We start from the raw sequence: 14154 nt of genomic DNA, 5'->3' as shown, positions 1-14154 counted from the left end.
GGGGCAATCATGCGCCCAAACTTATCTCGTGGCCACAAATGAACTAAAATGTGGTAACAAGTTGTATCTTGTGCGCTTAATGTAGTAAAACGCGTCCTCAATATAGTTTTTCTCCGGATGGCCTTTCCAGGGCTCCGTAAAGCTCAGTCCTGCCAGGAAAAAACAAAAACAAATGCTAGGTTCAGTGTGCTCTGGTGGTCTAGAGATTTAGGGCAGCAACCCTAACTTTTGAACTTTTGTAGAACGTACTAAAAATAAAGGCATACTATTATGGCTTTGAATGTCAAACTAATGGGAGCCTCAGCTTTACTTCTTCCTCCTGGCAAAAATAGGATCTTTATACCATTTCCAGTAAATCGCTTTTGACTAACATAACCTACCCTAACTACACCTGAGCACTTTGCAAAAAAATAATCTTCAGTAATTTCAATGCAATTAGCCTTACCTGCAGTTATAGCGGGGGTACCAGTGAGTTCCCCATTGAAGCCATTCTCCCTGGCGGCGTAGGAGTCCGAAGCCATGTGGGCCCCACCGGGCTGGCAGGTCCTGTAGGCGGAGGAAGAGTAGCCATTGGCTCCATGGGTGCCAGTAGGCTCCTGCCCCCCTGAGGGATCCCACTGGGGGGCACCATCTTCTGGCTGTCGACTGTCGGCCATGCTGCTGCTAGCTAGCAGCAGGGGAGGGTGGGCAAGGGGTGGGGTCTCTCCTTCTGAGAGACATCAACGGGGCGGAGGAGGGAGGAGAGAAGACAAAGCATGTTGAAAACTCGGCATTGTCAGGATTATTAACTGCAATGTTAGCAATGTTTCATCAAAGGGAATGAACAGTGTGGAGACCAGAGGAGGCTTTCGGATGCGCTGCATCAGTCACATTCACAAATCTCTTTTTGTCATAATCCCCGTTGCAGCTTCACCGTCAACAATTCTCAAAGGGCACCGGTGCTTGCGTGAGTCTGTGTGTAGGTGGTTGTGTGAAAACTGTCCTTGGGTATTAGCGGGCAGGTGGAAGCCAGTGGATTAAATCCTATTGATTTGTGTGTATATAATGACTCATATTGCCAGTGGCCCCGGTGGAAATCACAGCTGGTTGAAAAAATGAACAGAGCAGACCTTGGATTTCTGTGACTCACGCAAGGTTGCAGGGATGTGAGGTGGGCTCTGATCAATGCTCAAGGTCCAGCTTATATTTGGACAAATAGTTTGAATCACGTAGCCTTTATCTGATAATCTAAACAGTAAATACCCCCCCCCCCCCCCAAAAAAAAAGTCACTTCAAACACAACAGGCATTTCAACTGCTGACATGAAATCCCATTCGAGCAGATGATTGATCAGACCAGCGTAGAGAGGAGATCAAGCAGAAGCAAAGTGAGAGAAATATTGATCAAACCACATAATTGCCTGATGCAGGAACAGACAGTAAGTTTCAATGATCTCTGGGACGACATTGGGCAGAAGGTGTGGAAAACAGATTAATGGGTTTGATGTAGAGTGAGATCAATACACAACGTTGTGTACGTGAAGACCTTAACACAGGCTCTCCTCCTTCTCAGTGAATAATTGAGTTAGCTGGATAGGCTTTTGACCGTTTCTAATTGAATTTTCATTTAATCTATGTTGGTCCACTTTCCTGAATACCGGCGATGATTTCAGCACAGATTGCTGATTTGAGGCAGTATTGGCCTCCAAAAAAATCAGATGAATGTTGTCTTGATCTGAAAGGATGGAGCTAAATGACAAGAAAGCAAATGATTTAAAAAGGAATTCACAGTTTTTAAAGGAGAGTTGTGGCTGGTGGCGCTTCAAGCATGCTTGCTGAGCGGCCTGTGTGGTGGCGCATAAGGGGATGTGTGAAGGAGCAATTTGTCATTTAACTCTGCAGTAGTCCACAGAGACTCAGAGACTGAAGGGAAGTGTTGCTGGAGAAAGCAGGAGTCAATAACTGCAGCCTGGAACCAAGGTACTGCTACAGTGAGCACTGGTCACCGCATTCACAGTTCATTCAATACTACTGCTCACTGTCTGTACACTGAATGGAAGAAACAGAATATAGAACAACAACTATGGGAAATATATCCACATATTTGTGTGTGCATAACAATTAAACATATGCGTGCATAATGAAGAGTCGGGTGATCAATAGTCTATCAGAACCAAACCAATAGGACCAAAGTAGTGGACCCATCAACTGATCACCAAAATGACATTGCCACCCCTAGAGCCATGCAGCTAGCTTGGCTGAAAACATACAAAGGCTGAATACAGAGTAATCCGTGATTCATTTTGTTTTGTATTTAAAAAGTGTAACTGGACTATTTTATATAATCCATCGTGTTTGAGTAACATCACATTACATAACATAAATGGAACCCGTCAGGGGATGTCAATGAAGGGCTACATGAGCTCAACTGACAGGTCTGCAGGGTTACATCACACAACAGAGGTTGAGAACCACTGGAACAGAGCACAGAGGAGCAGGGCAGCATTCAACGAAGAGAGAGAATAGAACAGAACTGAGTATAGAATATGTGACGGCTGTAAGCCCCTTGCAGCCTAAATGGATCAGAGGCAGGAGTCAATGAAGCTTTCGCTGCCTCAGCTCTGAAGGGAACACCAGTGTGAATGAGGCCTCTACAGAGACACTCTCTGCCATGGAAGGAGGGGGTTGAATAGTGAGTAGATGTCCGACACTGAAGATGTCATGACGGAAAGGTGACACGACGTCCTAAACAACGAAGGTGGCTCATGCACAGTCTCCTCATAAACTGCCTCCTCGCTCCTGTCCAAATGTCAGAGCAGTATATTTTGCATTGCAACTTAACTTGCTTTTTCCACCACTGTGTCCCTGCTCGAGCCGCCATTGAAGAGCACTCTCAATATTAACAGAGCCATAAAACACAGAGACGGAACTGCTGTCCCGATGCTACGTCTCACTGCTTTCTGTCTGATGATGAAGGTCACTTTGAGCTCTGTGGCTCATTTCCAGATCCAACAAGATTATCCTGACTGGTGGCGAGGCTCAGGGTGTGAGTGGAGGTTCATGAGGGGGGGGGGGTGGCCTTGCTTCCTGGAGGATTGTTTAGCCACTATGTGCAGCAGTGTTTAGTGCATGATCTATATGTCTGTGAGTGTGGAAGAGCTCCGTTTGTGAATGAAACAGCACCCCCCGATGGGTTAAAGGCTGAAAGAAGACAATTGGGGCCATTACCAAGCATTATTACGACTCATGTGGGGTTTAGAGATTATATATAGTGAGGCAACATTATCATGTGTAACTACACCTTTCTCATCGGGCCTGAAACACAAACGTGGGCTGCAATGCAGTAACTTCCCTCATTCCTACTAATTAACATGCCGGTCATTTACTCTACACTCAAACACAGAAAAATACTGGTTTAAAGTACGATGTAAAAATGTGTGGGATCAAAATCGTAGATCACAGGAAACGAGGCAATATGTGTGCATTGTCCAGATAATACACTGTCCTCATGGCATTGTGTCCGGCGAGGAGTGAGACGGCAATTTGATAGAGTTGGACATCGAGCTTCTCAGACAGAAGGTCTGTTGCACTTGGCTTAAAGCCTGTGGCACTTTTCCAGAGGGATGCTTAATGTTCACACACACACACACACACACACACACCCACACACACACACACACACACACTCATTCTGCCATTGAAGAATGGAATTGAATAGTGAACAGATGCCGGACACTGCTGCTACTGGACATTTTGGAAGGTGACTTATAACGCATACAAAGTGACAGCACAGCAGCTGGATTCTTGCATGAGATCACGCAACAAACGCAGGATCGCACGTCACACGAAAGTCCATCTGGTCGAGGTTCAAGTAATGCGTTTGTGTCCGGTGAACCAGAGCATGAACCAAACTACCGTCAACTACAGGCGGGGCTTAGGTGTGTGCAAGACCACACGTTGAGGCGACGGTTTGTTCTAAACAACAATGGTGGATCCTCAAGAGGTGAGTGTCGATGCGGCACAACCCAGCGGCCAGAAAACATATTGGCACAGTACGTTTATGCAAAAGAGGGGATGTGCTGGATTCAGGGCTCCAGACTAACTTTTTGCATTGGTTGCACTGGTGCGCCTAACTTTTTTTCTTAGGTGCACCAGCACAAAATTAAGGTGCACCCACATTTTTCATCGCGTCGCCTTTAACGCCAAAAGGTCACCTTTTTATCGCTCTCCTTTTACATAATGACACCCCCTTATGGCCTAGGTTAACTGCAGCACCATCAGCACCCAGAGGAACCGTTTTCTCCAGCCAATCTGCACACTGATGCCCAAGCGCAGTAAATGCTTGCTTTGTGGCACAATAAAAAGATCATACAGGTCACTAGCCTATAGACTGCAAATGGAAAACTGTTTATGTGATCTTAGCCTAGCCTAATTATATTTTTACTTAGGCTATTCATTTTTAATAATAATATTAGGAATAGGCTACTATACAATTTCCTATTCATGATCTCTCATGCTGTAATGTGGACCTTCAAACACTGTGCGTGTCCATGCTCCACCCGACATGTCCAATTAACATGTTGACCGGCCTCCCTTTACGCAAAATGCAGCAGTAGACAATAACGCACTCCTTCGTAGAGACGTCTGTGTCGCCGTCAGTCATGAATGACGTGTACGTGGCGTTTCCAACCTCCGCAGCTGTCTTGTTCTTTAGTGTGTCGGCATTTTTTTCATCAGAATAATTTCGGACTTAAATTTAGTGAACGGCAACTCCTCCTTTGCAATATTGTATGCGACGTTGAATTTTATAATCATTTCAGATTCCTCAGCGGACGTGATTGATACAGCCTGACGCTGAAATGCAGCTGGATGAGGGGCCACTTTATTAACACACTTATCACGGCATGTAGTATGCTTTTTGAACATATTGCGCTTTTTCAATGTCTCGATGCGAAATGTTGTTGACTCCTCCACAAACGCACTATTACCGGCCAAATGCTGACCGCACTCCCGACAATAAATGCAGTGCATTGAGTCCCTTTCTTCATCGTACATCAGCCAGGGAAATTGCTTCAACCAGTCCTGTCTGAAGGCATATTTTTGGGCTTTTTAATTAGTCTCGGGGCGAGGCTTTCTGACTCTCTTCACTTTCAAAGAAAATCGAAGCGCTCATTGTCGAAGCGCTCAGAGTACCTGCTCTGCTCGCTCGCATTTTCGAACTGACACAATTTACAGCAGTGTGAAAAGGACCACAGCCAATCAGAGGCAAGGACCCGCCCGAGCTCTGTCTCTTATTGGTTTAGACCACGATACCGTCAGGAGAACATAAAGAGATGCTGCGCTTATGATTTTTTTTTTCACCCGAGCAGCGTTAGGTGCACCAGTGCGACCTACAATTTTTTTCAGTCGCACTCATAAAAATTTTGGTCGCATATGCGACCAAAATGGTCGCACTCTGGAGCCCTGCTGGATGTCATTTCTGTACCAAAACTTCCATACTACTCATATGAAGGCACTTCTGCATCGGCTTCACTTTTCAGAACCGGAGGTTGCTGCCTGGTCCTGACAGGGTTACGAGTTTCACATTTCACACTTATGCAAGTCTCTAAACTCAACTTATCTGTGGGCTGCTGGAGGTAGAGTCTGGGTGAGGCTGGGCCGCATCAAGTATTCCCCAAAAAAGACGTTCAAGTATTCCAAAAAAAAGTACAATGATCCAATCTTCTCAAGCTTTACTAAATTGTCTGTGCTCATCGCCAACCTTTCTCTTCACGGCAGGTTTTGAAAAAGACATGACTGGGGCTGGGTGACAAAAACGCATTTGCACTGGGTGACAGGATAAATTATCCCTCCACTCTGTGACAGTCCCGAAACACGTTACCGTAATTTCCGGACTCTATGCAGCTACTTTTTTCACACACTTTGAACACTGCGGCTTAAACAATGATGTGGCTAATTTTCATGCCACAAAAAAAAACATTTAGCCTCGTCACAACAGACCAATGAAATTACCGAACAGGTCACAGTGGATGTTAGTGGGTGTGGCTTATATTCAGGTGCGCCCAATAGTCCGGAAATTAGGGTAAAAGTGACCAACGTTGCTAATTTGTGTTGTTGTCATGAGCCTGAGCTATGGTAGCCCACAAGTGTTAACAAATACAAAACGCACAGGTCAAGGACTCACGCTGATAAAGTGAAGAAAAAGACGTGCGGGCAGCACTAACACCAAGCTTTGATTTTAGGTAGGGGGCGCAAAATATTGTTCCAGGGGCTGCAATTGGCCCCCGGGCTGCGAGTCTGAGACCCCTGCTCTAGTGCAGTATTACTGGAAAACATACTTGTTTTGTACCAGAAGACCATTATACAGATGCTGCAGGGGGTAATTGTCTTCACTTTGTCCTCAGAATAGAGCACTCTGGATGCTTTTCCTCCCATGACTGTCTGACTAAAAAGTGTGGCTCAAGAGGTTGAATGAACTGAATGACTGCAGAAATACATGAAAAAACAATATTTTCTTTCTTGGATTTCTGAATTCAGATTTTAGGTCTTGAAATCAAAAAATAAATCCTTACAAAGGAAAAAGAACATTTATGCTTGTTTTCTATAATTTGTTTGTTTAGAAGCTTGAAAGAAAGAGGATTATAATGCATTCTTCTGTGCAGTATAACCACAGTGTTTTATTGACGTCCACTAAGCTAAGCTACAGTACTACTTTGCTGAAGGGTTGGAATGCACCGATCCGATATTGATATTAGGTCAATACTGACTGGATTAGCTGCAACAGAAATCAGTGACACTGGGAACGATCTATTCAATTTAAATCTTCATTTACTTCTGGCTCTACGACATGCATCAGCAAAACGCCGGAACAACAAACATGTTCGCTGTTTTGAGGTGTTTCAGTCTCGCTTATTGAATAGTTAGTATTTTATTACGTTTGTTTACACTACTTTGTGACTTAATTGTGATTTAGTTACATGATGTTCTTTAAGTTATGTAGAATTTTAATTCGCAACTTGTCGCTGCAACTTGATGTTCGGTCAACAGAAAGGAGCTTTACTGGCAAGGAAACACTATTATTGGTAGATGGACTGCAAATTTTTTCATTTTGATTTGGTACTTAAACGCACTATATATTAGTCAGATGTCAGGAAGAGCTTGGTGAAGCACAATTGTTAGTTTTTTCATAGCTTAAACTTTCTATTCCACCCCACTGCTGCTCCTACACTTAGCTCAGCTCAGATTAGCTTGTTGAGGTGGGAAAAAAGAAAAGAAAAAGGTAAAAAAAATTACCTCTAAACCCTCGAAGACAGATTAAAAGTTAAAATAACAATGACAGTATAAATATACAAAAAACTAATTCATAACCACAACGTGTTATAATAACCAACGGTGCCAGTAATAAGTGCACTGTTTCTAAAATATGCAGATTGAGAGGTTTCTGTTTGGTTAGTTTGCGTGGAAGTTGCAGCTGACTGACTAAACACAGTGTTTATCTAATAATTGTGTTGTAGCGTTACTGTTGTATTGTTTGTGAGTTTTCGTAGACTGACATGAATTATCGTTGCCTGACAAATTAGCAAGCAGGAGATCACAGATCGGTGGATTGGAGGCTAATTGCAGGCTGTCCCTACAGAACATCTTCTCAAAACAACACAAAAATGAATTCGCTAAATCTAATAGCGACATGATACAGCAGTCTGACATTTTCTGATGATTAGCTCGCCAGCTGTGAAAATGCCTTTTCATTCACTTCAAGCCAATTGTCCCTGTCAATTCAAGCATGTACCGTATCACAATGTGCATCCATCTTAAAAGGGATGACGCAGGACCGATAAACTGTCTTTCAACACATGAGCCATTAGAGTTCTGCCCAGAGAAGGTAATCACCGAGCTAATTAAGTAGTCCATTTGTTACTTCCATGGCTCTTATCTGCTTCTTCTTCTCTTCTTTTCTCTGCCTTCTAAGGATCCCTTCACCTATAAGTCTTCCTCCCACCTGTTATTTCTTGTTCCCTATTCACCTTCCTCCACCTCCTCCCATCAGTGTTCCTCCTCCTCCTCCTACTCACTCACTCCTCCTCCTCCTCCACCACCTCTCATCAGTCTTCATCCTTCGCTTCACTCTGGTTTCTCACTCCACATCTCCCACCTACGATCTGAGCATTTTCACACGCCACCGTCTCATTGTGTGTGCGGGCGTGCATGTGTGTGTGTATGTGTGAGTCACACAGATGCTGCATTGCAGGGCTCCCCTCTCGGGGCCGTCTCACTGCAGGAGCCAGAGAGCAGGAGAGGAGCTTAGGGATGCAAGACATAGTTCCTCTTGGTGTGTATGTGTGTGTGTGTGCATACTGTACATGTACGAATATATGAGTGTGTTGATTTGTTGTTTGTGTTGGGATATTGGTGAGTTTGCGTGTTTGTAGATGTGTATGAGCATGCAGATATTTGAAAGCAAAGAAATGCCTACGCATGTTAAAAGGAGCAATTTCACATTTTGGAAATGTGCTTAATCGCTTTCTTGACAAGAGTGAGATGAGAAGATTGATGCCGCTCTCCTGTCAGTATGGTAAATACGTAGCTAGGATCAGCAGCTGGGTATCTTAGCTTAGTATAAAGACTGGAGTTGTACAAAAACCAAAGTGCTTAAGATTGAAGTTTAAGGCTATATTGAATATTTCGGTCATGTTCAAAAAGCACCCTTTAAGCCCCGAGGCTGGCTTTTCAGGATCAGGAGAAACTGGACTATCTTTGGAATTGCTGAGCCAAAGTAGTTCAGGGTCAGGTAATTTTACCCACAACAGCTGGACAAGTTCCTTCCTATAAGGCATGAGAAGATTCTTATAATACTATATGAACAGGGTCTCTGCAACATTATTTTTTGTCATTAGGTATTTGAGGTAAAACATTAGAGATCATATTACCTATATAGGGTTAATATATAAAATCTTCCTGTCAGTGTGTATTTTCCAACTCAGCATATTTACCTGATTCCTTTTTAAAAAACGGAATGAAACCCACCTCATGCATGCTTTAGATGCTGTGAAAGATGCCCTTATTAAAACAGCTTACAGTGGAAAGATGAAGTGAAGATGTACTATAAGTGCATCGTCAAAGGCTTTTCATCTGAGAAATATGCACACTTGGGATTTTTTTTTTGGCTTGTGTGAAAAGAGCATAAAATAATGCCTCTTAGCAGCATCAATCCAGGAATTATGTTATTAGTACTGGATGGGCCTTTAAAAGCCAGTAATCCCAGTACTGATAAAAAAAAGGAGAGGGTACAACACAGACAGACCTGGTTGCTTTCTGTTTACAGGTTTTTCCTAAAAGAAAAAAATATTATATTTCTGTGAACATGAGTGCTATTCTTTCGAAGCAAGAGTGGAAGTTTTGTGACATTGTTATAGCAAAAGCCAAGGTAAGTGGGTGGTTGGTTGGGTGGAGGGATGGATGGATTTGTTAACCTTATTTATTTAGGGAAGTTTCACTGACAACTCACACAGTTACACCAATTCACACCTGGAAGCTGCCCAGTACAACCACGGTTTGACCTGCTGACTGCAAAGGAGCAAGGCTACAGAGGTTGTCTTGTTGTGTTTACACTACGCTCATGTCACGAGATGTACATCACTTATACCCTAACAAGCTTTGTAATTCTGTTGACTGCATTTACACTATATTGCCAAAAGTATTCACTCACCTATCCAAATAATTGAAAGCAGGTGTCTGGCAATCTGATGGATGAGTCTGGGTTTGGCGGTTGCCAGGACAACGGTACTTGTCTGACTGCATTGTGCCACGTGTAAAGTTAGGTGGAGGGGGGATTATAGTGTGGGGGTGTTTTTCAGGACCTGGGCTTGGCCCCTTAGTTCCAGTGAAAGGAACTCTGAATGCTTCAGCATACCAAGAGATGTTGGACAATTCCAGGCTCCCAACTTTGTGGAACAGTTTGGGGATGACCCCTTCCTGTTCCAACATGACTGTGCACCAGTGCACAAAGCAAGGTCCATAAAGACATGGATGAGAGAGTTTGGTGTGGATGAACTTGGCTGGCCTGCACAGAGTCCTGACCTCAACCCAATAGAACACCTTTGGGATGAGTTAGAGTGGAGACTGAGAGCCAGACCTTCCTGTCCAACATCAGTTTTTGACCTCACAAATACGCTTCTGGAAGAATGGTCAAAAATTCCCATAAACACTCCTAAACCTTGTGGAAAGCCTTCCCAGAAGAGTTGAAGCTGTCATAGCTGCAAAGGGTGGACCGACGTCATATTAAACCCTATGAATTAAGAAAGGATGTCACTTATGACTTATATGCAAGTTAAGGCACGCGTTATAAAACATTATAAACATAAAAGTACGTTTGTTTTCTGCAATCTGTTTTCTACAATCCACAATCCAAGAAAAGATATCACTGGGTTGTTGTCAAGGGAAACAACTTATGGGTTGGCCTACAAAAAATTGCCATCCATTACATCACTATAATAAAACCTGACAACCAATCAATTATTTGTAATGATTATTAGTAGGAGAGCAGCACCTCATAACGTACTGTGAGGTCGGCAGATGGCGGTCGTAATGGCAGCGGGTTGATGGACAGACGGGCCACGGAGGACAGAACGGCATCAAGGGTCAGTTTGGGTCTCAGTCTCAGAACGGTTACACCCCTACACATTGTTTTTCTCATTCCCTTTTCCTGCTGTTGTGCTCTCACACACTTAATCTACACCTGTGTCCACTGCATACATGCTTTTGAGTTCTCAACAGAAGACGGTCATATATTGCAAAATGCAATCCTTGCATCTCATTTGTTCTCATTTAACATCGAAGGATTATTATTCATAAAAACGTGTATACAAACCAGTCTGAAAATCCAAAAGCGTGCATAAGTCGCCTTACTTGTAAGGCTTTCTAGAAACGAATATGCTGTTTCGGTCGTGTCTATTCAGTCTTTTCTATCATGTTTCTGTCCAGTATTGTTACTTGAAACAAAATGATTTTGCATGCATTGATAGGAAGGAAAACCAGAAACTGACCTTCACGCATACACAGGCGATGACAAGGCACGCATTAAAACACTCTCATCAATCATCCATCAGCCACCTCACTACCTGGAACTCTGTCTTTATACAAGTGCAGAAAACAAAGAGAAGCGTGACTGCCTTTCAGCAGGCCTTCAGCAAGCTCTTCTCTTCCCACTCAGTACCCACTTCCCACTCACAGCTTCTAGCAGCCTGCACTCACATGTACATCCACCCACACAGCCATTTCATCTGCGGAGGTAACAGGCATTCTTTCTGTCTCTCTCTCTTTTTCCCGTGGCAAATTATCATTTTTTTCTTCCTCTTCCTCTTTTTGACAGGTGTTCACCGCATCTCAAATGTTTAGGATAAATGAATTTGATTCCGCACAAGTGATGCTGTATCAGGTTTTAGTTGGTGTTCAGGTTCATTCATTCATCCGTGGTGAGCCGCTGCGGCAATCAATAATAATAATTAGAATAATATATAATTATGCTACCATGAAAATCACATATCATTGCAATCCTACACCTAAGTATGTTGACAATGACTTCTTGTCCTGGTGACACATTTCTTAACAACTTGTAACACATATGGCAGGTATCTGTGGTTACCTGGTTAGGTGTTCGGGTACTGGATGATGAGTCAAGCTGGATGCACAAAATCTGCCCTCTCTCTCTCCAGATCTCACGGGTTTGACGTCAAGATTGTCAGAGAAATACCGAAATCCAAGGGGGTCGGCCTCCTAGTCACACCAGAAAATTAGAAAGCAGATCACATTCTTAGTTTTTGTAATTAACCTATATTTCCACATTAGACTCGACATTACCAATTATTTAATTCCCCATTCAGACAAAAAGCAGCCCGTCACACATTTTTGTACAATTTCAGAAAAGTTGAAAGCAGAGAAATAGGAAAGGAGGAGAATGAGTTCATTACATTTTGAGACTTTTCGTGAGCCACTCCTCACAGAAGAGAAAAAATATACTATCCACAAACTAAAATTACCTCTAAAAAAATGATTACCTTCATAAAAGGTAGGATTTACTGCAGCACTGTTGTATAATTTAAGGTGGGTGTACCTAATAAACTGGCAAATGAGAATAAAGAGCCGTAATAACCAATCATCCATTGAAGAGCTCATTTGCATACAAACTCCTTCAGTTTGACACAAACATTTGTTGTTTGTGTACTGAACCCAGATGGTTGCATGGTGATGAGATGGAATTATTAATAATGAATCAAATAGATAAGGCTCAAACAGATTATTGACTGTACCTTATAACACACACACACTGTACAAATCCACAGCATCACAAGCTTCAGCGTTAAAATAAATAAAAAACCAATGTATAAAATCATTATAATAAAAAACTTTACAAAATTAGTGCTGAAGTAATTACAAAATGAGTTAATGCTTTCTCTATACTTTCTCTACTTCCATATACATGATAAAGCCTCTGTTATTTTACTTAGATCATGTATGTATATCCATATATCCACTTGTATTGTCATTATTGCTGTATCTTGTCCAAAGCAAGTGACTGAGCCTATCTAACGGCAGAAAGACAACTTGTCTGAGAGAAAACTAAGGCATTAATCAAAGTTGTCGTTAATTCAATGGTGACAAAGAGTTTATGTAAAAACTTTCATCATAGCTGCAAATTCAATTACGACCATTACTGTAGCTTTCTTTTAAAAAGCAACATCAACTGCAGCTTTGTATCCAACATACACTCTTCTGGTTTCATCATTTGCTAGTATCCTTCCCAAATGAAGACAAAAGCATGCAACAAATCCAATTTCTATCCTTACATGATCAAGGTGATTCACTTACTGCCGACACAAACCTGACAAACCAGTACAGTCCACCTCTGCCAACTCCTGCTAAAGAAATGCTGTCAGTACCTCCTTCAGTAAGTGTTGCTGAGGGTTACCACTTTCCCAGAGGATCAAAGCCGAGTTAGTCAGCGGTAGCAGAAGCCTTTACCATATAACAAAAAGTGGCTTATATTCTGACATGCCACTGAATGAAAGGAGAAGTGGAAGTTCAGGAGGAGAGAAGTAAAAAAATATATATGCTTGCACAACTTGGTTGCTAATAAAACTGATTAAAACAGCGCAGCGGTAGCCTGATAATCGGACTGAACTGACATTTTGTTTCATTTCATCCACGATCTCTTTATCTATTGGAATCAGATGTGAGCAGTGATTCCAACGTCCGGAACCAAGAATTGGTATCAAAACCAAAGTGTATGTAACTTAAATTAAACTGCAAATAAATAACACCATGTAGTAGTCGGGGGCTGCACGGTGGTGTAGTGGGTAGCACTGTTGCCTCACAGCGAGAGGGTCCCGGGTTCGATTTCCGGGTCGGGCCCAGGTTCCTTCTGTGTGGAGTTTGCATGTTCTCCCCGTGTAAGCGTGGGTTCTCTCCAGGTTCTCCGGCTTCCTCCCACAGTCCAAAGTCATGCATGGGGATAGGTTAATTGATGACTCTAAATTGCCCGTAGGTGTGAATGTGAGCGTGAATGGTTGTTTGTCTCTACATGTCAGCCCTGCGATGGACTGGCGTCCTGTCCAGGTGTACCCTGCCTTCGCCCAATGACAGCTGGGATCGGCTCCAGCCTCCCCGCGACCCTGAATACAGGATAAGCGGTAGGCGATGGATGGATGGATCTAGTAGTGGACTTTGGGTATTCACAATTTTTGCCTATTCTGTTCCGTTTTGATATTTGCTCCTTAAAAATATGGTTTTGCCCTCATTTTTGGGGGGAAACGAGGCACAGAAATGGACCAAAATATTACTTTGAAGACAACACAGGCTCTCTCTAATTGCTATATTATTGTGACATAATAGCTATAACCATCCTACCTCAATCCATTCTGGTGCCACACTTTAAATAGCATAAAAAGAGAAGAGCGACTGTGTTGAAATCAATGCCAGCCCGTGGCTCAGAGAGCCAAACCCTCAGAGCTTAGAAAGCAACAATGTTTACAGAAGCAGAATACACATTTTTGTTCTTTGCCTCCGTTTGACAACAGCTGAGGGTCACAAGTATGTCATACATCAGACAGGGACCTTGGCTTGTATGTTCTCTGAGTAAATATGCACTTTGGCACCCACACAGCACTTTACGCCAAGGAGA

At 42.9% G+C, this 14154-nt stretch overlaps 1 protein-coding gene across 3 annotated transcripts in view; it reads right to left on the bottom strand.

The window, feature by feature from the left end:
- Positions 1-11750, bottom strand: part of map2 (microtubule-associated protein 2) — a 44129-nt gene extending 32379 nt beyond the window's left edge. For all 3 annotated transcript variants that reach the window (XM_084022051.1, XM_084022052.1, XM_084022053.1), the window contains exons 1-2: positions 11620-11750; positions 446-709 (exon numbers count right to left, since the gene is read on the bottom strand). In XM_084022051.1, the coding sequence (XP_083878177.1) occupies positions 446-656 (211 nt within the window). In that variant the 5' untranslated portion in view covers positions 657-709; positions 11620-11750. The remainder of the gene's footprint in view (positions 1-445; positions 710-11619) is intronic.
- Positions 11751-14154: the final 2404 nt, after the last annotated feature.

This window comes from Eutrigla gurnardus (assembly GCF_963514095.1).
Source record: "Eutrigla gurnardus genome assembly, chromosome: 12".
In the NCBI taxonomy this organism is placed as follows: Eukaryota; Metazoa; Chordata; class Actinopteri; order Perciformes; family Triglidae; genus Eutrigla; species Eutrigla gurnardus.
Note: the sequence above shows the minus strand (reverse complement) of the source record. Positions and strands in the feature narration are given on the sequence as shown.